Source organism: Phodopus roborovskii, unplaced genomic scaffold, assembly GCF_943737965.1.
Source record: "Phodopus roborovskii unplaced genomic scaffold, PHOROB, whole genome shotgun sequence".
NCBI classification, from domain to species: Eukaryota; Metazoa; Chordata; class Mammalia; order Rodentia; family Cricetidae; genus Phodopus; species Phodopus roborovskii.
This window is the reverse complement of record NW_026126588.1, coordinates 3,882,934-3,905,478: the sequence shown is the minus strand read 5'-3', so window position 1 is coordinate 3,905,478 and position 22,545 is coordinate 3,882,934. Positions and strand designations below refer to the sequence as shown.

General features: G+C 40.7%; 1 protein-coding gene across 1 annotated transcript in view; it reads left to right on the top strand.

The window, feature by feature from the left end:
* Supt3h (SPT3 homolog, SAGA and STAGA complex component) overlaps nt 1-22,545 on the top strand; it is a 320,819-nt gene that overhangs the window by 232,211 nt on the left and 66,063 nt on the right. Inside the window, exons 7-10 of the mRNA XM_051204228.1 lie at nt 10,270-10,345; nt 14,115-14,227; nt 15,752-15,859; nt 19,705-19,872. Coding sequence (XP_051060185.1) covers nt 10,270-10,345; nt 14,115-14,227; nt 15,752-15,859; nt 19,705-19,872 — 465 coding nt within the window. The remainder of the gene's footprint in view (nt 1-10,269; nt 10,346-14,114; nt 14,228-15,751; nt 15,860-19,704; nt 19,873-22,545) is intronic.

Here is a 22,545-nt window from a genome sequence, read left to right as displayed (position 1 = left end):
GGGTGTGGAGCAAGCTGTAGAAGGTCTCACGACAGCCACCAGAGTTTTCTACCTGTACCCTCACATCCATTCCCACACTCCACATCACCTTCATCCAGGACGTTGACCCCCCACCCCCGTTTAGGCAATGCTTTCTCAGATAATTGACAAATTAAGTCTACTTTTATACTGAAGGAATACTTTGTCGTGGGCTCTGATTTTCAAAGAACAATCATAACCACAGGACGAGTGTTAATATCTTAATGTGTCTCTGCCTGAGAGATGTTAATTTGAGAAGTTTTGTTCCTGAAGACGCAATAACATCAAAAGGCTGAAGAAATCATCCAGTATTTATTACTGAGTTTCCTGCCTCTTCAGTTCCGGAAGAAAATAGAGGAATGGATTTGATTTTAGGTCTTTATTTTTATTGGGTTTTTTTGTTAATCAAAATATCCACCCTGCTACTTGTGAAATTAAAATCTGTGCTACAGAAAATAAGTACCATCTGGGCTACATTTTTTTCTATCTCCTCTAGCGAACACTATGCAAAGGAGAGTATGCAAAGTAATAGGGCATGCTCACTCCACTGGATGTGTGGGATACCTGATGTGACACGGCAGATAGTCCTCATTTCATTGTGCTGGGACCAAAAACACAATTTACAGAGTATGTGACATTGACTTACTAGAATACCTAACAATTTTACCATCCCTTCAGAAATTTCCTCTGGAAATGTAATCTGTAGTTTTAGTAAATGACTCTGTGTGTGTGTGTGAGAGAGAGAGAGAGAGAGAGAGAGAGAGAGAGAGAGAGAGAGTTAAACAACACATCTCTCTATTTTTTATTATACTATATGCTCATTTACATTACACTTTTAGGTCTTATTAAAACTATATGTTGCTCAGATTTGAGCATTTTCCGTTCTGCAAAAACAAAAGCTAGTTTCTTACTGGAGCCATTAAAGAAATTTTTCAGGTGTAATTTTCTAAGACTGTTGCAAGTCTTCTAAGCCTCTACAGTTGCAATATGGGATATGAATTTCAATGGGTTCTAGGTGATTTTCATTGATCAGAGAAAATATCTTGGCTGAGCAAGGAATATTCTAGAAACGGGTAGCCTAGTAGCCTGATCACTGGTTTTACAGTAGGATATAATGCTTTCTAGCAAAGTGTCTTGATAAAAAGAAGCTCTCATGTAAGCACTAACCTGATTTTATTCTGCATAACTCACAAGATCAGCTAAGGTATGTGTGGTGATTTGAGTGAGAAATGTCTCCCATAGACTCATGTGTTTGAATTGTTCTCCCATTACTGATGCTGCTTAGAAAGGTTACAGAACCTTGAGGAGACGGAGCCTTGGAGCAAGTACATCACTAGGGGCGGGCTTTGAGGTCAGCCTTGATTCATTTGTAGTTCTTGCTCTCTGCTTCCTTTGTGCAGATGAGATGCAACCAGCTTCCTGTTCCTGCCAGTGTGCTGTGTCTGCCATTACAAACTCCAGCCCCTGAGCCAAAAGACACTATTCCTCCCTTAAGTATCTTTTGGTTATGTTTTATCACAGCAATAGAAAAGTAGCTAATAGTGCACATTTGGGATAGTGGTGCGGGGTGAGAAGTGTGTAGAAATTTTGTACTATTTTTGTAATTTTTCTGTAAATCTAAAATTATTTCAAAATAGTTCTGTATTGAAAGCCAGAGAGAGCCAGGGAGCATTAGGGTCTTCAAGTGCAGAAGAGAAATGACAAAAGCTGTCCGTGCTCGGTGGCACGGTCATTGAGATCATAAACATAAGACAGTGAATCAAATTCAGCTGCTGTGCGCGCTGTGACCCTGCTCATTTAACTTCACCCTCTTCCCACCTCTGGTCACCTCTTCCTTTCCCTGCCAGAGCTGTTCTTGCTTCGTTAAACCTTCCGTGGTTACTTTATTGAAGGTGAAATGTTGCGTCACTGTTGCCAAGTTACTAAAACAATCCTCCTGTCTCCATTTCTCTTGGTAATCCATTCCACACCCTCTGGGCATGCCGTGGTTAAGCCTCCTTCCCTAAGAGCCGGGCCTAATGGCCACTGACATTTAATCAAATAACAGTTATAATACATTTACTCATAAGTAAAAGTTGAATACAGTTTGGGCACTGACATCTAAGAGAATGGGGATTTCATCATCAAATATCTTAACAGAACCCATTTTGTTAAATAACCATAATTACAGGTTTTGCATTTATGATTCCAGAGGATTTTGCTGTTCTGCATTCTTTGAAGCCTCAGAGGCGAGCATTGTGCCCGGGCTTCTGGAAATACCTAGAATGTCTCTAAAAACAGTCAGGGCTCCTTTAGAACATGAGTCTGGAAGACTTTCCCATCAGAAGGCTTCACACTCCCAGTTATCCAAGCACGACTTTCTGCAAACTGTCCTGAGATCTGAGGACAGCGCTTAATTGGTGATGCTCTTGCCTAGCAATGGGAGGGCCTAAGTGTTTTCCCCTCCCCATGAAAAGAGGGGTAGTTTTGGATCCCAGTGCTGAGAGGGCAGAGACGAGAGAGAACCACTGGGGCTTTCTCAGCCTACCTAGCCTCCTTGGTGAGCTCCAGGACAGTGAGACAGAGACCTGTCCCAAAGAAGGAAATGGTACACGGTGTGTGGGGAAGAGACACCATATATATGCACATGTATGTGCACTCACAGGAACACCCCCACACCAGTGTCTTGAAATAGGTGTCTAGTTTTAAGATAAGTGTTTAAAATGGTATTGCAAATGCTGATTTTCCTGATCATGTGAAGATTTGTGTTTTTTCTGTTAAGTATTTGGGAATTTTATTTATTTATTTTATTGGATGTGATGCAAAAGTACTTTGGATTCTTATGCTAATGTTTCTGTTCTCACGGTAGTCACATCTGGTGAAATCTGCCGATGTCTCTTTGTCCCTGTGAGGAAGTCTTGACATATCAGATGATGATTTTCTCGCTTTGTTCTGTGCTGACTCATCCTTACAGCTGGCTCCGTTCACTCATCTCTGACTCAGGGCTCCATCTCAGCTGATTGTGAGGAGGGAAAGTTTAGCTTCAAAATGGCTAATGTTCCCATGGGGGTGAAACAGTTTAACTTGCTTTGTTTTGCTTCTAAAGTCCTCTGTAGTACATTGCCTGGAGAAGTGTCCGTATGCTGGTGACTTCATTTCTTCAGTGGCTCATAATGCAATAGGCTTTATTAGCCTTCTATTTATAGTTCTCTCTTTTTGATATTGTAGGGTGGAAGGGCAGGAAGCTGTTTTATGTTCTGGCTTTGGTAGTTTGTTTTGTTTTATGGTTGTAGTTATTTTTGTGTAGTATTATGTTTGTGATTTGTTTAGTGAGACAGTGTCTTATTTGGTAGCCCAGGTTAACATGAAACTCACCACATAGCCCAGGATGGCCTCACATTTATTATAGTCTTTTTTGCCTCAGCATCCTGAATGCTAGCATTACAGGCAGGAGCAATTATGCCTAGACTTCTTTTTGAGTGCTTAAAGCCTGTGTAGTTCAGACTTACTGTGATCTGGTAGCCCTGTTTTTAAATGAGGGTTGTGATAAGAACTATGCTGAACTGATGAGATCTGAAAGTGTCAGCCTCTCAGACCACAGCAGTAAAGCCCAACTCACCGACTGTGCACGTTGTTATGTGTGAAAATTTGTTCTCAGTCAACCCAGCCTGGAAAGAGCTTGCTAATGTTTTACCTACAGAAACCAAAAATGCAGAGTGATGTCCTTTTTATGTTTCCCTCACCAGAGGTAGCCATGACAGCCCATCGGGGTAGTCCATAAACCTCTGAGAACCTTCAGGAGTATTACCAGAAAGACCTCTCCCATATCTTAGCCAGGAGTCATACTTCTTGATAAGCACACCCCCACCTAAGAAAAGAAAAAAACACAAATAGATGCTACAGTGTCCTCATTCAGAAAAGGGACCACTCTGCTGTCATCTCTTTAAAGAGCTGCTTTGGACAAATATTTGCATGAATTTTATTTTGTCCCCTTGGTTGTTGCACATCATGCTACAACTTCGGGAGCAGAGTAAAAACTAATGCTGACACTAAACGTGGTTACAACCAAGTTGTAGACTTAAGTTGTTGTTGTTTTTCTTTTTTTTTTTTAAAAGAGGTCCTTTGATCCCCCCCAAAAAGAATTATTTCACTGTATATCTAATTTGAAATGCTTCAAACAGGCATTTCAAATACATCCTTTTTTAATGACTGTGTTTTTCACAGTCTAGTTTAGGACCATTATTCATAGCTAAAAAATACATAGAAAAGATAAAAATCCTTTAGTCACATGAATTAATATTTTTTGATCCATAGGCATAGACCAAAGTTGTAAAAGAAAATCCAACTGACACAACGTGGCTGTGTGCTAATGTGACAAATCCTCTTGAGTGTTTCTCAGTCACTCATTTACTCCATTCAGAATTCCTTCTGGATCTCTGGATGCCCTTGAGTCCACAGCTGTTCTTCAGGAAACTTCGTATGATACTCTAATTCATTCTTAATGCCTTTCACACCAAAATTACTATATCATAAATGCCATTCTGGGCAAAAAATTAATGCCACTAGAACCTGCTTTTTTTTTTTTTTTTAAACAGGCTATAAAATAGGATGTACACTGTATTCTGTGAAAATTGTGGGTCAAATAAGTCAACTTTTTGTTTCAGGACAGTATCTTTCAAGAATATGAATTGTTTCCCTAAGTGTTACCATAATCTGTGTGTGTGTGTTTTATGGCTTCTGTAAATCAAGAAAAAATAGTTCAAAAGGAAAGATTTCCTTCTAAAAATCTTGTTTGTATTTGTATTTATCTATCTATATACATCATTTTTATTTAATTTATTTAATTATTTTAATTACTGGACATGGCAGTACATTACTATAATTCCTGCACCCTAGAGGCACAGACAGGTGTTCCAGGCTAGCATTGTCTACATGTGAGACAGTGATTCCAAACAGTATAAACAAGCACACAACAAAAAGAAGCATGTTTTTCTCGTTGTAATTCAAGAACTGTATGTGCCTAAGTAGGATGGCCCAGGGCCAGATCAGGTTATATTGGGAAGGGTGGTGGGTAGCCACTTGTACTTGAAGTGTCAGCCGGGCACTTGCTTTAGCTTAGGAGTCAGAGCTGTGGACAAAGAGGGGTCCTTCCATATACCATGGCATTCCTTTTCCTTTTCTCTGTTTTTATATAAAGTAGTTGTTACCAGGATAGGCTGTGAGAGGGAAAACCTGTGGATGGAATCAGTTGCCTTGCAGAGAGATGAGTGCTCTGGGAAGAGAAAAAGGAACTCTTGCCATGTGTTTTAAGGGAGTCTCTTCTGAAATGGAAATTAACCTACTCAATTACAAGCTGATTCAGCAGGCAGAATGCATGTGTGTGTGTGTGTGTGTGTGTGTGTGTGTGTGTGTGTGTATGCACGCATACATGCACAACAGTGCACACATGTACTAGAGTTCCTAGGTTTTCCTGCAGTTCCTGAGATAAGCATGCCTGCCTGTCAGACGTTACCTTACATACGGATGAAAGTGGGTTTCTTCAGGATTGGGTGTGCTTTACTGCTGTGTCCTTCTGCACACATACAGTGAACACACATATTGACAAACAGATTGTCCGTGTGTTGCCGTGTTGAGTGCTGCCACTCCAGTTGAGGTTTTCAAGTTTGTCATCTGTTTCTGCTCCAGTGTAAGGGAAAGAACCAAGAACATAATACTTTTCCATTCAGAAGGGGCTTTACTTTTAGTGGTGAAAATTCTAAGGGGGATTAAAATAAGAGTTTTTTAAAACATGTCTTTTTGGAATAGAAACAACAGATAAACTTGTACTTGGGTTTTAAAGCTATGTTCTGTGACTGAGTTACTCAAGAAAAATAGACATCATGTGTGTTGAGAAGCTTCCAGGAGATATGCCAGCACATAGTTTCTGTAACCTTTGAGCACACTTCAGGGAAAGCACGTGGGGAACATGCATAGAGCTGCATGCCACATGAGTCACCCAGATGCTGTAGGCTGTGGCAAGTAGTGACTGTTGCTGCCCAAGGTGCTTTTCAAAGACACCAGCAACTTGTCACTAAAGGACTGAGAATTTGTTAATTCAAGCTAATGAAAAAACAATTCTAGTACCGCTTAGATGCAGATATTTCCTTTCCTGTTTGAATTTAGGTAGGCTCCAGAAAATGACCCTATCTAGCATGGGAATCTGCCTTCACAGTTCATTATACAATTACCAGGACAGGCTGAAACTTCTTGGTAGTGAGATGGGTGGCTAGTAACATAGCCATTCCCTCTTACCTTAAGAGAGAGAGAGAGAGAGAGAGAGAGAGAGAGAGAGAGAGAGAGAGAGAGAGAGAGAGAGACAAGTGCTTAGAACACTCTAGCAATAATAAACTTCAAAGGCAGTACTTCCCAAATAGGCTCTTATTTTGTTGTATAATAATACCAAAAGCTTTAATTGGAGGAAAAGTGAGTGTGTTAGAGGTCAGGGTTGTTTGATAACCAAGGAAATCAGGTCATATGTGGAACTGGCCTTGAGAATATGGAGGCTGAGTCATCTACAGATGTCCTTGTACTCATGTGGTTGTCTGAGCTAAAAAGAGCATTGTGTCACTGAGACGGCCCATGAGCCAGCAACCATTGTTCATCCATTCCCACTTTGGGGATTTGTGCTTCTAATATTCTAAAAAAACATGAAGCTTTGGTTTGCTTTGGTGAGGAGTGGGTAGTTGCTTACTTGCTTACTTTTTGAGAGAGGATCTTACTGTTCTCAAATTTGTGATCCTCCTGCCTCAGCCTCACAAGCACTTAGATCATAGGCATGTGTGAGCATTCCTGGGCAATACAGACTTTTTTTAAATTCCAGTTTTGAGATCATATTATATGATCAGTTCAACTGGAGAACTCCCTTTTAGAGACATGATTTTAAAATTAGTCTGGCAGCTTGGCACTTTGTTCAGAAGAAGCCAGAACATGAAGGGAACACATTTCCTGCCATGGTTCTCAGAGTCACTGCACACAGGTCACTTTCTAGGAAACACATGTGCCAACACATGTAGCTGTGTCTCTGTTGTCTTCACTTTTGGTCTCAGAGGTCATATTCTCTGTGTAGAGGAGACATTGTCATCATGACCAGGCTGTTGTATTCAGCTGGGGTTTTCCCCAGACAGTCCTTTGGTACCCAGATTGGAAGAGGCCCATCAGTGTACACTGTAGAATGCACAGGCGTCTGAAGGGAAGCAGGGGAAAGTGGAATTAGGGTACTACAGAAAACAAGAACCATCGTTATTTACTATATGGATAGTCTCTTGATTCTCTTCAATAGAACTTCATTTTAAAATCTGCTGGCCCTATCTGGAATTCATACAATATGGTCACAATTCTTTAAATTCCTGATCATAGACCATCCCACAAGAATATTGGAGTAAAACATGTTATGTAGTCTAGAAAAAGCTTTGGTAATGCAAATACACAGACTTCTGGAAAATGGCATCTCTTCTAACCTCAGCTTTCTTGTCTATACAATGAAGAGGCTTGAACAAGATGCACATTAAGCTGCTGTCAGCTCTAACACACCATGCTGATACATCTTCACTGCAGTCAGTGCCCTGCACTGAGTGCTTCCTGTGTGTGAGGCTCTGATAAATGGTGTCTGGTGAGTGCCTTAAGGCCAGCTTCTTCCAAATGGCCTCAGATGGTAACTTTGCAAGACAGAATCTCCCAGCTGCCACCTTGCAACCGTAATCTTTCAGAATAAGTTCTCCTCACTTTAGAAGGCTAAAATTCCTAATTGTAGACCACCTATCTTAGCCTGTATACCAAAGCCAGATCTTGGTTGCCCAACACAGTAGAAGAAAGGTATTAGGAATTCCCTTAGGACTGTGTGTCTTTGTCTAAGTGCTTTCTGTCTAGTCCTGTGTTTGGGAATGTGGTGGCTGGTTTAGGGTAGCAAACAGACAGAGTGGGAGTCATAGTTACTGAGAGCTACTAACATTACCCACCCTGTTGAGTAAAAGGATATTCATTCAGAATATCCATTGCTTATTTACTGTGTGTCAGGTATTTTTCTAGAACCTAAACTTTCAAACCTGAGAGATTCTCACTGTAAGAGCACATACATGCACACACATGAACACACCTGAGAGGTTCTCACTGTAACCATACACACAAACAAACACACAACCTCCCTAAATACATAATATCAGTGTGAGGATTTTTTTCTGAGACAGGGTTTCTCTGTGTACCCCTGGCTGTCCTGGAACTCATTCTGTAGACCAGGGTGACCTCAAACTCACAGAGATCCGCCTGCCTTTGCCTCCCAAGTGCTGGGATTAAAGACATCATCTGGCAGGACCTTTGCAAATAAGCACATCAGTAACCCACTGGATTTGTTCACAATCTAAGCACTTACTTGTTTGCTTTTTGTTTTCCATTGTCGAACACTTACTGAGTCCTATCAGCCATATTAACATAAGAGGCCAGTGGCTAGAGAGATAGGTCATTTGGTAAATTACTGCCATGCAAGCCTGAGGACAAATACCCAGGTACAACTCTGGGCCTGGTGGTATGTGCCAGTGACCTGAGCAAGGGCAGGATGGGTAGATTGGGAGACGGCAACAGGCAAATCCCTGGAAGGTCCTCCTGGGCAAGCCAGCCTGAACTGTGTGCAGAAGGTCCAAAGGATGCTATCCTAAACTAAAGAGGGAAGATGTCTGAGAACCAACATCCTAAGTTGTTGGCTGTAGACTTGTGTGTGTATGTGTGTGTGTGTGTGTGTGTGTGTGTGTGTGTGTGTGTGTGTGTGGTATGTACATGCCACCCTGTGTATAATACTTGTTTGTGTATGCTCTAAAGTGACAAGCAGAAGTCTGGATTTGTGTTCACACGTTGGTGAGGATATTTGGTTGGAGAAAAAGTAAAGGAAGGAAGAAAGGGGGTCAGAAGGAGAAGAAGGGGGAGGAGGAATCAAGAACAAGGCTTTCAAGGGCCCCACCCACTAGGGGGCTCAGTCCTTCCTCACTCCAGCTTTTCCATCTTTTCTACACCGAATAGTACTTCAGGTGACAAGGCTGTGTACTCACTATTCATCTCAAATCAGACAAGGAAGGAAAAGTACCGTGACCGTTAGAAACATTGTTCTTGAATGCACCCACAGCTATGAGAAAGAACATTTGCAGAAGGTCCTTCCACTGCAGAAAAAAATAAATAAATAAATAAATAAATCCCAGGGTATGTTTTCCCTTTGCTGGTTAGATGTCCCTTCCAAGAAGCACCAGGCTGCCTCATCCCAACCTGCTCCCCTTACCAAGAAAGCGGAAGTGGTCGTAGCCTTTGCCACCAAACTGTGGGTGAAGTATAATTATGCTACCTCTGTGAAACAATGTAGGAGCAAACATCTGCTGGACCAAATCAAAAAAGCCACGAGTGCAGCTAGCCCAAGCTGTGAATCATCCATGGACTCAGATGAAAGGAGTTGTGTTGTGTTTACCTTTCTCCTTATTTTCTTTGTAACTGAGGAGAGAGGTTGACTTTGTTAGCTCTGGCACTGTGCTCTGAGGGGAATGTATGGGTTTCAGGCGTTAACTCCTGTTTTAATGTTGCCACATCACAACCGTAAAGCAGAGGGACAACGGAGGGTAGAGATGGTTTTGATGTCTGCTTTGTCCTCCCTGCACAGTCCGCTTCTCTTTTCAAAGGATGGGATAAATAGAAATCGTTAGATGTGTGTTGGCTAAGTCATTAAGTCCTTGAGTTTTAGCTTCAAGAACAAAGGAACAGAAATTACTATAAGCTTTATCTCCAAAAGAAATAAGTTTGCAACTGCTATTTTTTTACTCTGTAATATTTGTCGTTTATATTCAATTACACGTGTGTGTGTGTGTGTGTGTGTGTGTGTGTGTGTGTGTGTGTGTGTGTCATGAATACAGTGTCGATGGAAACCAGAAGAGGGCCTTGGATCCTGTGGAACTAGAGTTACAGGTGGTTGTGAGCCACCAGATGTGGGTGCTGGGAACCAAACGGGGGTCCCAGCCACACACTCTCTACTACAGAGATGGCTCCAGCCCCAACACAGCTCTGATTGATTGCTTGTCATGGTTATACAGTATATTACATGTCTGTCACCATACTTCACTGCTTTCTTGATTAAAGTATAGAACATGGTACATGAAATCTAAGTTTCTACTATGGAAATGTATGTTGAGTCTGTTTTCTTTAAAAACTTGGTTTTTGTGACTTTTTTCTTTTCTTTTTTATTTATTTATTTTTCCCCCCCTTTAGAGAGCAGAAAGGCAGACTCGAACTATGGATTCAGCTCAATATGCAGAATTCTGTGAAAGCCGACAGCTGAGCTTCTGTAAGTACACATTTAACTTCACTTACAGACATCCTAGATTGTCCCTTGGAAACTGATGTATTCAATATGTGATGCAGCCTTAGAATTTGTTACAGAAACAGCGTCTGCCCTGGAGAAGCCTGAAGATTGTGCCATGTTCTACTGTTATTCAGTCAATCTTGTCAGGAGATTTGAGAGCATATGCATACACAGAGAGCAATGGAATCATTCATACAGACTTTCGTCAGATCAGTTACTTTTTTCTTACCATTCTTATTTCACTTCCCAATCTCTTAGTCATGTTTACTAGTATTGCTGACTGTACTGGCCCATCATGATCATTAATAGTCATGGCATTTAAAAGCTCCCAATATTATTTCTAAATCCTAAACTCCCTTTGTGCACTCTGACGTTACCGCAAAGTAACATCTCAATAGTGCGTTTCATATTGTCCTTAACCTTCTACTGTCGCATGCCCTACGTGCTAGCCAGTGTCATGAGTCAGTGCTGTCACCACAGGAGTAGCAGCAGTAAAGTCAGTGCCTTCCCATCACTGAGCAGCAGTTGCTGAAAAGTACTGACGACCCTAACAGTGGGTTAGATTGTGTAGCAACAGCCCAGTGGTGACTAAAGTTGTTGGGCTAAAGGTCAAAGAGAAAGTGCAATGAAAAGTCCATTTAAAATTATGACAAAGGTGCACATGACCCTGATCTGAGAAGTCATAGAAACAATGATGTCTTTAAATGAAAAGCAATTGTGTGGTCACGATAACCATGTATTTGATTTGGAAAAAGAAAATGAGAACAGCATTTTAGATCATGAAGTGCAAATAAATGACACATTTCAAATAGCGATGCCCCATGCAAACACCAGTAAAATATAAGAAAACATGTTTTGGAAGATTTTTTTTTCTACCAAAATATATTTTCCAATCTGACTAACAACTTGGCATCAGACATCTGTAAAGCATTAAGTAAATGACACTTCAGATCATGGCAATTTCAGCAAATGAGAGGGTTTTGTATGGTAATTTTGGGGTTTAAATACGGCATTCAAGTATTTTATAAGCATAAATCTCCAGCTCATAAAGTAGCATTTAGTGCAGTTGAACTATTTTTTAAATCATATTTTAAACTGAATTCACAAGGAGAAATAGAGTGCTGCTACACACTAAAACCAATGGCCTTAGTCTGGAAATGCATCTTCATTTGAAAATTAGACTCTGTTTTTTCTTTTCTTTTGTTGAAGTGAGCACAAAAAACTATAGTAGATGAAACTTAATATTTTCTCCTTCTGATGAAATTACAGATTAAGCAGTATATTAATGTATAATTTTCTTTTCTGTGGGGAAGAAGAATTCTGGCATTAAAAATATTTGCTCACATAGTATCCGTGGGAGCCTCATTATGAGCCCTGGTTGGAAGAACCTGTTCTCTATGACAGAAATACCAAAGCTGAGAGGACTCATTCCAGCACATCCAGAAGGCAGCCCTGGGCAGGCATGGCATTGGGCTCTTTGCAGTCTGCTTCTTCTGATGAATTACAAGGACTTGGGAACCTCGGCCTGCCATGTGCCTGATTAACTATCTGTTCATGGCAGTCCCTGGAATCACTGGTGCTTTACACACTGGGTGACCTCCACATGCACACTGTGACACATGTACGAATGACTCCCATACCCTACACAGACAGATATTAAATCATAGTAAAGACTGGACTCTAGATTTGCTGTGTGGTGGTGCATGCCTTTAATCCTAGCACGCCTGAAGCAGAGGCAAGCAGATCTGTGAGTTTAAGGCCAGCCTGGTCTACAGAGTGAGTTCCAGGACAGCCAGGGCTACACAGAGAGACCCTGTCTCAAAGACCACAAAAGAACAAAACAAACAAAGGAACAAATATATATATATATATGTATAATATATATATTATATATAATATATTTTACATATATATTATATATAATATATATAAATAATCTTTTGGGAATTAGTTATAGATATGGTGAGTCTGTTAGCACAGGTAATTTACTTTCTGGGAATGCAATGGGTGCTTACATTTCTACATTCTGAGTGCTTACAGAGACACCACCAGTTCTATCACTGAGGGTGGAGGTGTGGCTCAAAACTAATACTGATCCTTTCTTACCTCTAAGACCATTTGCTCAAAGCAGTCTCGTGCGCATGTCTGCATTCCTAATGCTCTGTCAGAGGGAGGTGGGGATAAGGTCCATTTTATTGATCTTGCCAAACTGCTGCCTCTTAACTCCACAGATGCTGAACAAGCTCTGTGAGCCGTTCCAGCTTGCTAGTTAGATGGAATGCTGCCTGTCTGTGTGTGAAGAGCGGTTACTTTAGAGAGATAGCTTTAAGGAGGATTATCATAATTCTGCCACAGTTGACAGCTTTGGACATGTTCTTCAAAAGCGGGACTTCATGTCTTCTGTGATTTATTTAAAAGAAAACTCCCCTGTATGTGGAATGCATGAGATCCCGACTAGAGCTAAACATCATGTTCCACGTGAAGACTTTGAGAGATCAGCAAGGCCAAAGTAGTCAAAAGGGTAACCCACCTTTTCCCCTCTAAATGACTAGCTAGTAATGTCTAAGCAAGGCCCTATGCCAGTTCTACTCCACTTAGTACTTGGACAATTACTATGTTTGGTGGTGAGGAGTTTTGTTTGTTTGGGGTTTTTTGGTGTGTGTGTGTGTGTGTGTTTGAAGACAGGGTCTCTCTATGTAGCCCTGGCTATCCTAAAACTCACTCTGTAGACCAGGCTGCCCTCAAACTCACAGAGATCCAGCTGCCTCTGCGTCCTGAGTGCTGGGATTAAAGGTGTGCGCCACCACCCAGCCAATTACAGGTATTTAATGAAAGGTTATGTGCTGCTTGGTTCCGTATCTGCATGATACGATTGGTACCCAGGGACTGCAGGCATATTCTCTACCAACAAAGAGCTCAGACTGTGGTCTGAGAAATCTATGAATACAAGAAATATATGTGGTTATTTCCATAAATGGTGCAAGAAGTCTGCCTTTGTCCCAGGTGGTCAGGGTTGGTGTGAATGAAGGGTGACGAAAGGACACAGGGACTAGACTCAAGGCCAGCTCGCTTCCCTGCTGACAAGGGCAGGTTGCAGTAAGTTTGGTTTGGAGAGTCGGGTCTAAGAATTTGAACATATCCATAGTCAGCAAAGACAGGACAGGTTCTCTCAGGCCAGCAATGGCTTGTTTAATTCTCACAGTTTTGAGCCTATTTTTAGGAGTAGGTACATTTTGAGAAGGATTGGAAATGCAGTTTCTTTCTCTGTATGCCTTCATCACAGCTTTTCCTTCCAGAATTGTATGTCTGTAAGAATAGAGTTGCATGGAGAAAGTAGCTTTCAGTGGTAACATATTCTAGAGAAATACAATGGTGGGAAGGTGTGGTGTACCATGCCATCCACCATCGAGAGACTAGAGGGTATGATGTACCATGTTCTCCACCGTAGAGAGACTAAAGGTGAGAGGGTGTGATGTAGAGGCATACAAGATCCAAGACATAAGGGATTTGTGGAATGCAACCATTGCATTGCTTCTTAACCAGGGTTTCCAACTTGGATTTCTTGAGACAGAAAAAAAGAAAAAAGAAAAAAAAAAAAAAGATGTAGATATTAAGAGAACTTCCTGAGCATTGTTTCTATGGGTGTTATTTCTTCTGTGCAGTTTTCAGGAGAAGTATTTCCAATTTCTGACAGTCGTTCAAAGGCTAAAACATTAAAAATTAAAACTTTTACTTTCTTTTTAATTAATAGCCAAAAAAGCTTCCAAATTTCGAGATTGGCTGGACTGCGGCAGTATGGAGATAAAGCCCAATGTTATAGCTATGGAAATTCTGGCATATTTAGCGTATGAAACAGTGGCACAGGTAAGAATCTGAACTGTCAGCTCCTGCTGATCGCCTCTCCCTGGGTCCATGGTCAGTCCTTTATTCCACCTGCCACTCTAGCTGGATGAGGACAGCATAAATTTTCTCCTAAAATACATCATATTCTAGAATTTAGTTCAGTTTTGTTCCTTTGTATCGCTAGTTCTCAGGGCTGTAAGTTTTGTTGTTGTTGTTGTTGTTGTTGTTGTTGTTGTTGTAAGAATACTGTTTCTATACCTGCACAACCCTAATCTAGTCTCCATCCCATCTCACTTCCAGCTCACATGCACCACTCCTACCCAAGGAGTTTTGACAGTGACGGCTTCTAAGGGAGAGAAGGGAGAGTTTTCTTTAAGTTTGTCCCCTGGTAGGTTAGCTGTGCTCCCATGGGTGGCCCCCACTCCCAGGAGTATACAGTCAGCACAAACTGCACTGGGCTATTAAAACAAAAGAGGAGGAGGATGGGGTAGATCTGCGAGGAATTAGAAGAGTTGGGAGTGGATCTTAGCTCAATACGCTGCTGGCATGAATGAAATTCTTGATGAGTTAATAAAAACGTCCGTTCCTTCAACTTTATCCTAACTATATATGGAGCGGGCATTTTTTCATGATGTTGATATCTTACATCCTCAACAAACTTTTTAAAGAGCATGTTTCTGCTATTGGAACCAAGTGGCTGTCAAAGTCTGTGGCCCCTTTTATCTCTGAAGATATGTGGGTATAGGGTCATGGCACTCCAGGTGCCAGGAAGGGGGGTGGAGGGTAGTCCCGAGTGAGGGTCCCAGGTCAGTGGGGTCCCAAAGTAAGAGACCGCATGGGAGAGCATAGCGGGTTCCATAGCAGGAGGGAAAAACACTCCAGGCAGATAGAGCTTAAACGAGGAGTTTATTTAGAAAGGGGAGTGAGGGAGAAGGGAAGAGACATAGAGGCACCGGGAACAGAAGAGGAGAGAGGGGGAGAGAGGCAGAGGGAAGTAGCTGGTGGCCAGCCGAAAGCAGGAGAGAGAGAAAGCAGAAGAGGAAGAGGAAAAGAGGGGCACGCTTGCTTTAACAGGGAAACTGAGTCCCCTACGCAGCCCCGTGATGAGTGATATAAGGATGAGATGGCCGTGCATGTCCCACCCATCGTCAGGGGGTGGGGTCAGCAGACTGCTGCTTTCCAACAGTCTGCCCTGGGTATGGTCTCTAGGCCACAGGATCGGCCTCCTGTTAGCCCATTTTGAAAATGGAAACCCCTAGGCTAGCCTGGGATCCCAGGCCTCACAGTCCAGAAATCCCTATTTAAAATGTCCCACTGTTGATAACGAAATGAAGTTTGGAAGCTACTCCCTTACAAAATTAAACACGTCATTTGTGATTGTGAACTGGTCCCACCACCAGTCAGTGAGAGGCTGTGCTTATGTCCAAAATGGATGGCAGACAGTATTAATATCAATGACCTGCTGAGTGTTACTGATTGCCTCTTCTGTGGCATTAATGACCATTCCCAGCCATGTCACTGTGTATTTGTCACTCTGTTCTTCAGCTAGTGGACCTGGCACTTCTTGTAAGACAGGATATGGTTTCGAAGGCAGGGGACCCCTTGAGCCATGCCATTTCTGCAACCTTCATTCAGTATCACAACTCTGCTGAGGTGAGTATCAGAGAGTCTGAGGGGAGCACAGCTGTGCATTTGTTGCATGTTTGCATTAGTTCTTGTTGGGAAATGTTGTTTAGAGTACCTAGCTTTACTCAGAGACTCTTAATGCAGTGAGTGACCATTCCCACAAATGATGAGGGAGCATTTCCTGTGCAAGCCCTGAGGATCCACTTGACATGATGACTCTATTCACCCTGGACCCCATTTTTAAAAAAGAATACCTTTTTTTTTAAATAATAAATCAAATGAAATAATTAAACTTAATAAATTAGAAACTAATTCTTTTTTAAAGAATACTTGTCTTTCCTAGTCCTTAAGTGACAGATGGTTGCAGAACCTGCCTCACTTTGAGACACGTGAAATGAATAACTGGTGTCTGTAATTACATGATCATGGAGAAAGCTATTTGTAGCTCAAATGATGAGAGTTGGGGTTGGGCTATAGTGGTACAATTCTTGCCTAGCATGCAAGAAATCAAGAGACCCCTGAACGAGCTGGGGTCAGGCAGGTAGTATTATCATGTAATAATTCCTAACATTTACTCATAACCTGTGATATCATTTACTGATTCTTCTCTGCAGCAATTTATATTGACATCTATCCTCAGTTTGAATATTGGCACCTCTTATCTGATCTGATCTGTGCTGCTAGGACCTTTTCTGCAGGGCCTGGGAAGTCCCTGTGGGTGTAACCTTTACACCACTTTCGTCTCTAAAATACTCTCCACTAGCACAATGTGCCTGAAAGCCAGAGAGGAAACAGAACATGTTGAATGCACTTGTCAGTATTTGAGTTCCTTAATAACAAAAGCAGCAGTATCATACCATTCACAATAATAACCAGAGAGGAAAGAAGACAGATTAGCTTCACATCTGTGTGTGTACTTACAAAGTGAGTTTAGATCAAGCTGGCCAGAATGTATAACCTGAACAAAACAAAACCCACTTAATAGCACAATCGTGATTTGCTTTATGCCAAGGACCTTTTTGAAAGTCTGAAGAAGAAAGAAAAATATATATACCTCCCTTTCTGGGTACACATTTTTTTAGTGTAATGTTGGGTTGTTCAGAGGCCCCTGAAGCCATTCTATTAGCCTGTTCTGTTAGTTACCATGGACCCCAAGTTGTGTATACTTCACTACAATGCTTAGGACCTGTACTATGATATCTGCCAATAGAACATCTTAGTAACAAGCCAGAAGTCAACTTCTTTTTGTAGCCCTTGGAGAATCAGATTGGCTTGAAATCCAAGTAGGGATTGAAATGTTTATGCCCATTAAAAAGGTCATACATCATTATCAGTCACCATGCTTTAAAACTTCCTAAAGCTTACTTAGTTGATTAAACACTCTTTATTTTCTTTATGTTTCAAACCCCAATTATGATGTCAAAGAGCGCCCTTTGCAATGTCTTTGATGCTTTATAAGTATGTGTATAGTGTGCTTTCCATTAACATCAGACAAATTTGTTGTAACATTTCTAATTGAGGAAATTTACTGTGAACATAACAACCTAGTTTTTCCTTAGCATTCAAGTGATTGCTTCAAGTCTCAGAAAGCACCCCCAACATCCCCATTCCTCTTTTTTGGTTCTCCAGGGTGGCCGAGCCACCCTGGGCAACTACTCAACAACCACAGGCGCTTTTCCCAGCTAAAAAGCAGTTGAAAAAAAAAAATGTCCTATGTGTACTGGGTTTCCTGGGCAATCTGGGAGGTGGGAACATAAGTCTCAGAGAGCATCCCGACAGACTGTCAGTGTTGGCCTCAAGCTTTTTCCTGGCCCGACATCCACCCACCCTCCCCTGTGACTGGTAGTCAAAGTAGACATTCATAGAGACTGTCTCCCTTCCTGTCCTTTATTATCTGATAAAACACAGAGATAATTCTATGCTAAGGCAGAATTCTCACTCATCAGCATTGCAAATCAGCAGCCAACATGAAGGATTGTGCCAAATATGGGCCAGAGGGGCATCTGGAGAATGATAGTAGCTAGGTTAAGGGAGATTGAATGATTTGTAAAACAAACAAGCAAATCCGTGAATAAGCACAGAAGCCAAGCTAGTGTATTATACTGACTTCCAATGAGCCACCTAGAGAATTAAAATAAATCTCATGTGTGTGTGCATGCACATGGATATCAAAATGTTGAAGGTATGGAAACTGGTGAGAAAGAACATTCTGGGCCTCAGAGGCATCTAAAGAATAATTGTGCAAGGGATGGAAGTGAGTAACTCTGATGAAACTAAAAACTCATTAAAGAGAATTAACAGGAAGTCCCATTTAAAAAAAGTTTTAAAGCCTGGGATTGTATATTGTTACAGACTACTGAGAATTATCAAAGACTAGTTTGGGATCTCAGCTGAAGGATGATAAATTCAAAGAGATGTCTTTAGAAGATCCTGACATCAGTGCCAATGTATTGTAATCAGTCACCAGGTTGATTGGGTTCATCTTATCTGAGGGGGCATCATCCTTAAACACTAACCACAGCAGGAACCAGGCTGGTGAAGCTTGGGTTCCTCACACTAGACCATCAGATGTAATAGCACTGGTAATGGTTACATTTTCTAGATCTTTTTTCAGCATATGGTTTACACATGTATTAATAAGATCTCTTGGAGCTACACAAATATTCTGAAATATTTCTTTAAAAATTTAAAATCTGAAACAAAACTGATCCTAAGCATTTTGGGCAAAGGATACTCAACTAAAATTAGCTTTACTGTTTTTATTTGGTAGTGTCTCCAGACAGTCTGATCAAGGAAATACTGTTGATACCAGTACCAGAATTTCAGCAAGGGATCTGCAAAATCTATCATTTCTTTTACTGTATTACACAGAATGGTTGATCCATGGAGTGCATGGTTAGAGTGATGAATAGAATGAGGAAAGTGTGGATGAGACTTTATAGGAAAATGACTTAGAGAGCTTTCATACCTGTAAATTTCTTAGAAGCCAGTATTATTATATGACAAGAAAACTTTTTGTTCTAGCATTAAGACACCACCCTGTTTGTAGCACAGAGGTCCTTCTCCTTCACAAAAAACACTTCACAAAAAAAAAAAAAAATCAGGAATGCTGAACACACAGTGTCTCTTCAAAGGAAGAGATGTGCAACCTATTTTCTTCTCAGAAGGCCAGAAGTGGTTAGTAGCCTAGGTGATCGCTGTGCTGTATGTAGGGTCAAGGCCATACGTGGCCACCCAGGCATTTATCTGCGATTGCAAGAACCTATGTTTCCTAACACCATCCTACAGGATGTCATTCACCCAGTGAGCATGTGTGAAGGGAGTTAAGAAGGGGATTTTGTCTATGATAACTGGCTCAAAGAAGTTAGAGTAATTGAGCATGGGAATAAAGTTCTTCAAATATTTGAGATGAAATAAATACAGGTTTATAATCAAAATAAAGAAAAGAGCAATGTTTAGGAAGGAAAGGGAGCATTGCATACAGGACAAACGGGAAGACTCAGTGATCCTAAAATGAAGATTTTGAGCTATAGGGAAATGCTGGTAGCCACTGACACACAGTGTCTAAAGCTGTCCAGTTTGGGGACAGTTTAGAGATTCCTTTGGAAACTTGGAAACTTAAAATACAAGCAAAAATTCCATGCTATCCAACAAAGTTAGCAGGTTTTTTTTAGAGGCAGTAGAAGTAATATTTTTGTCTGAATAATTAGGTAAAAAATTATCATGACTAGAACTTTAGGGGAAAGACATCCATTTCTATGGGAAAATAAGGAAATTTTAAACTATAAGTAGTATTAAACACAAAAGGCAGTAAAGATAATGTATTGCTAGGAGGTCTGATCAGTTCATTTCAAAGCCATATGTCTGTGCAGGGGTCCTGTTTGAAGTCCTGCCCAGACTCTCCTGAGAACACACCGCCTCCTACACCAACAGCTCCCTCTTCTGGATCACAGCATTCTGGGAGAGCCACGTCTGGATCCCTGGGGAATGGGAGTACAGGACAAGACTCTACTAAAAGCAAGCAGAGAAAGAGGAAAAAGGTTGGTGGGTTTTATTTTTTGTGTTTTGGTTTTGGTATTTTTCTTTTTTGATAAAGAGTAGAAAGAAATAATTTTGGGCTTGGGTTTTTTTTTTTTTTTGAGATATGAAATGTGTGTGTGTGTGTGTGTGTGTGTGTGTGTGTGTGTGTGTGTGTTTCTCTCAGCTCAAAGCTTAAGAAGCCAGCTTATAGTTACCCACAGTCAGTGCCATCTAGTTAGACTTGAAACAACTTTGGTAGAACCTAGGAGAATGGGGCTCATAAATGGGGTGGAATTTATAAAGTTTCGTGCAATAGCCAGCTTTATTCAAAGCATCAGACACTTTATATCTGAGGGTTAAGAGGAGTCACATCAGTAAAGTGTACAATCATAAGGGCACACTGCACATGGTGAGCAAGCCACACATGGCAAAACATGCTTTTCCATAAAGGCATACAAGCAAACACCTATGGTCAGTGAAGTAAACTCACTCCTATCCTACACCTGGGAAGGCCACAGAAGCATAATCCAAGAATAATTTGATATTTTTAAAGAAATGGAGGTCACAAGACTCTTTTCTTGGTCTCTTGGAGTTTTCTTACAAGCGCTCAAAAAATCTCACACCTCCATTCCAACAGTAGGCATGAACAATTTACTGGTACTTTTCTTTTATACAAGGAGAAGTTAAGAGAATTCTAGTATATAGGACACTGTGTCTACAGTCTTGATTGGCATGCACTTGCCAGTCTGTAAATACAGCGGACCTTTTACTATGCCCATATTATATCCATCTGATCATCTCTTTACCATCCTGCGGGGCCCCTCTTCCCCTCCCTCCCCCTGCCTTCCCCTGATCTTTCTCTCTGCCTGCTGTTAGCACTGGCTTTACTTTAGCCATTCTAAAGATGTTTACTGGCAAGGAATTTTATATACATAGGGAGACGGTGGTACAATTTGTAAGAGTTCTGTATAATCCTCGGTACAGGTCTGCTGCCAGGTGCACCTTTACAATTCCTTTCTCACAGTTTGTGACTTTCCTGATGATGGGCTTCACGGTATCCTTTTAAAGGCAGGGGTTAACTTTATAGCCCATACTAACCTTATAATCCTCCTACCTCAGCCTCTCAGGTGCTGAAAAGACAGGTATGCACCACTACACATTCCCCTTAATAGTGTCTTTTAGTGAACATAAGTTGAATTTCTGGTACAGTCTAATTTATCCTTTTCCTGCTTCCAGGTCATGAAGATAGTCTCGTTTCCTTCGGCAGAGTAGTTTATACAATATAATATATAAGCTGAAGCCACATTCAGGGTTTCTTTTTTTAATTAGGCACATGTGGGTTTTGCCTGCATATTTGTCTGTCTGTGTGTCATATGCATGCAGTGTCCTCCAAGGCCAGAAGGACGATGGATCCCTAAGAACTGAAATTACAGACCTTTGTGAGCTGCCATGTGGGTGCTGAGAATCCAACCTGGGTCCCCTGAGCACTGGGTAATCTCTCCAGCCCCAACACACTCAGTTTTTATGCGTGGCTTTCCAGTCACTCTGGAACTGTAGCTACTTTGATGTAAGTCAGATGGCTGCATATCTAGAGGGAATTTTTTTTTTTCCCCAGGGCTTCCAACTGTTTCACTGACTTGTCTTTGAGGTTTACAGTATTTCCCTGGCTTGGTTATTGTAGCTTTACAGTAAAGCATAAATCCAGGTAGGGTTACTCCTCAGTCTTATTTCTCCATCTAATTTAACACAGCTTAAAGTGCAAATTGCTAGTAAAGGTTTGTTTAGTTCCCATTTTCCTCAAAATATCTGTTCTTTTGTTTCTGAAAGGTATTTCAGTATGGAATTCTAGGTTGATAGTTTTGCCTTTCAATATTTTTCTGTCATCATTGTTTTACATTTTAAATCAGCATTTGTACATCATGGTTTTCATGGGCTGCATACTTCTCTGCATCCTTTCCAAAGTATGCAGAAATGAGTTGTGATTAACCTCATAATCGTGCATGTATGAGATAATTCATGTATGGAAATTCTAGGAGTTTTCCTCTTGAATATTTAAACAATTCTTTATCTTATTAAAACTATTAAATGTAGGATATTTCAAAGTCAAGGTTACCATTCTACATCGGATTTCTCCTAAATCAGAAATTATTTGTACCAGAATTAATAATTTTTCATTTTAAGATCACTGTTTCTCTCCATGTATCTATTACAACATTCTATAGTCAGCCACTTGTGTGTATTGTCATTTTCTCACTGAAAGCTTCAGTTATGGTGGCATAATTGTACAATTCATTACACAGAAAAAATAATATATTCTCACAGGGATATGGAACTATCAGGTAAGAGAAATACATTTTCAGACAGTTTGTACAGCAAATTGGCCATGGTTAAAGATTCTTGAATAATATAAAATGTAAAGGTTACATGATCACCAAAAATATAACAATAATAATTAATGATAGGGAAGCAGCATATTTGTTTAAGCTATATTTAACATTCCACAATATATATATATATCACTATATTGTCTCATGTGATAAAAACATATAGTGTCATTTCAGTAAAAACAGTGGATAAAATACAAATAAAATAATTAAGCCTCCAATAATATACTCCAAGTTTGGTGTACTAGTAATCAAAAAAATGGTATTTAGTCATCTCTATGGCTTATTCATTATTTTTACTCCTATTTT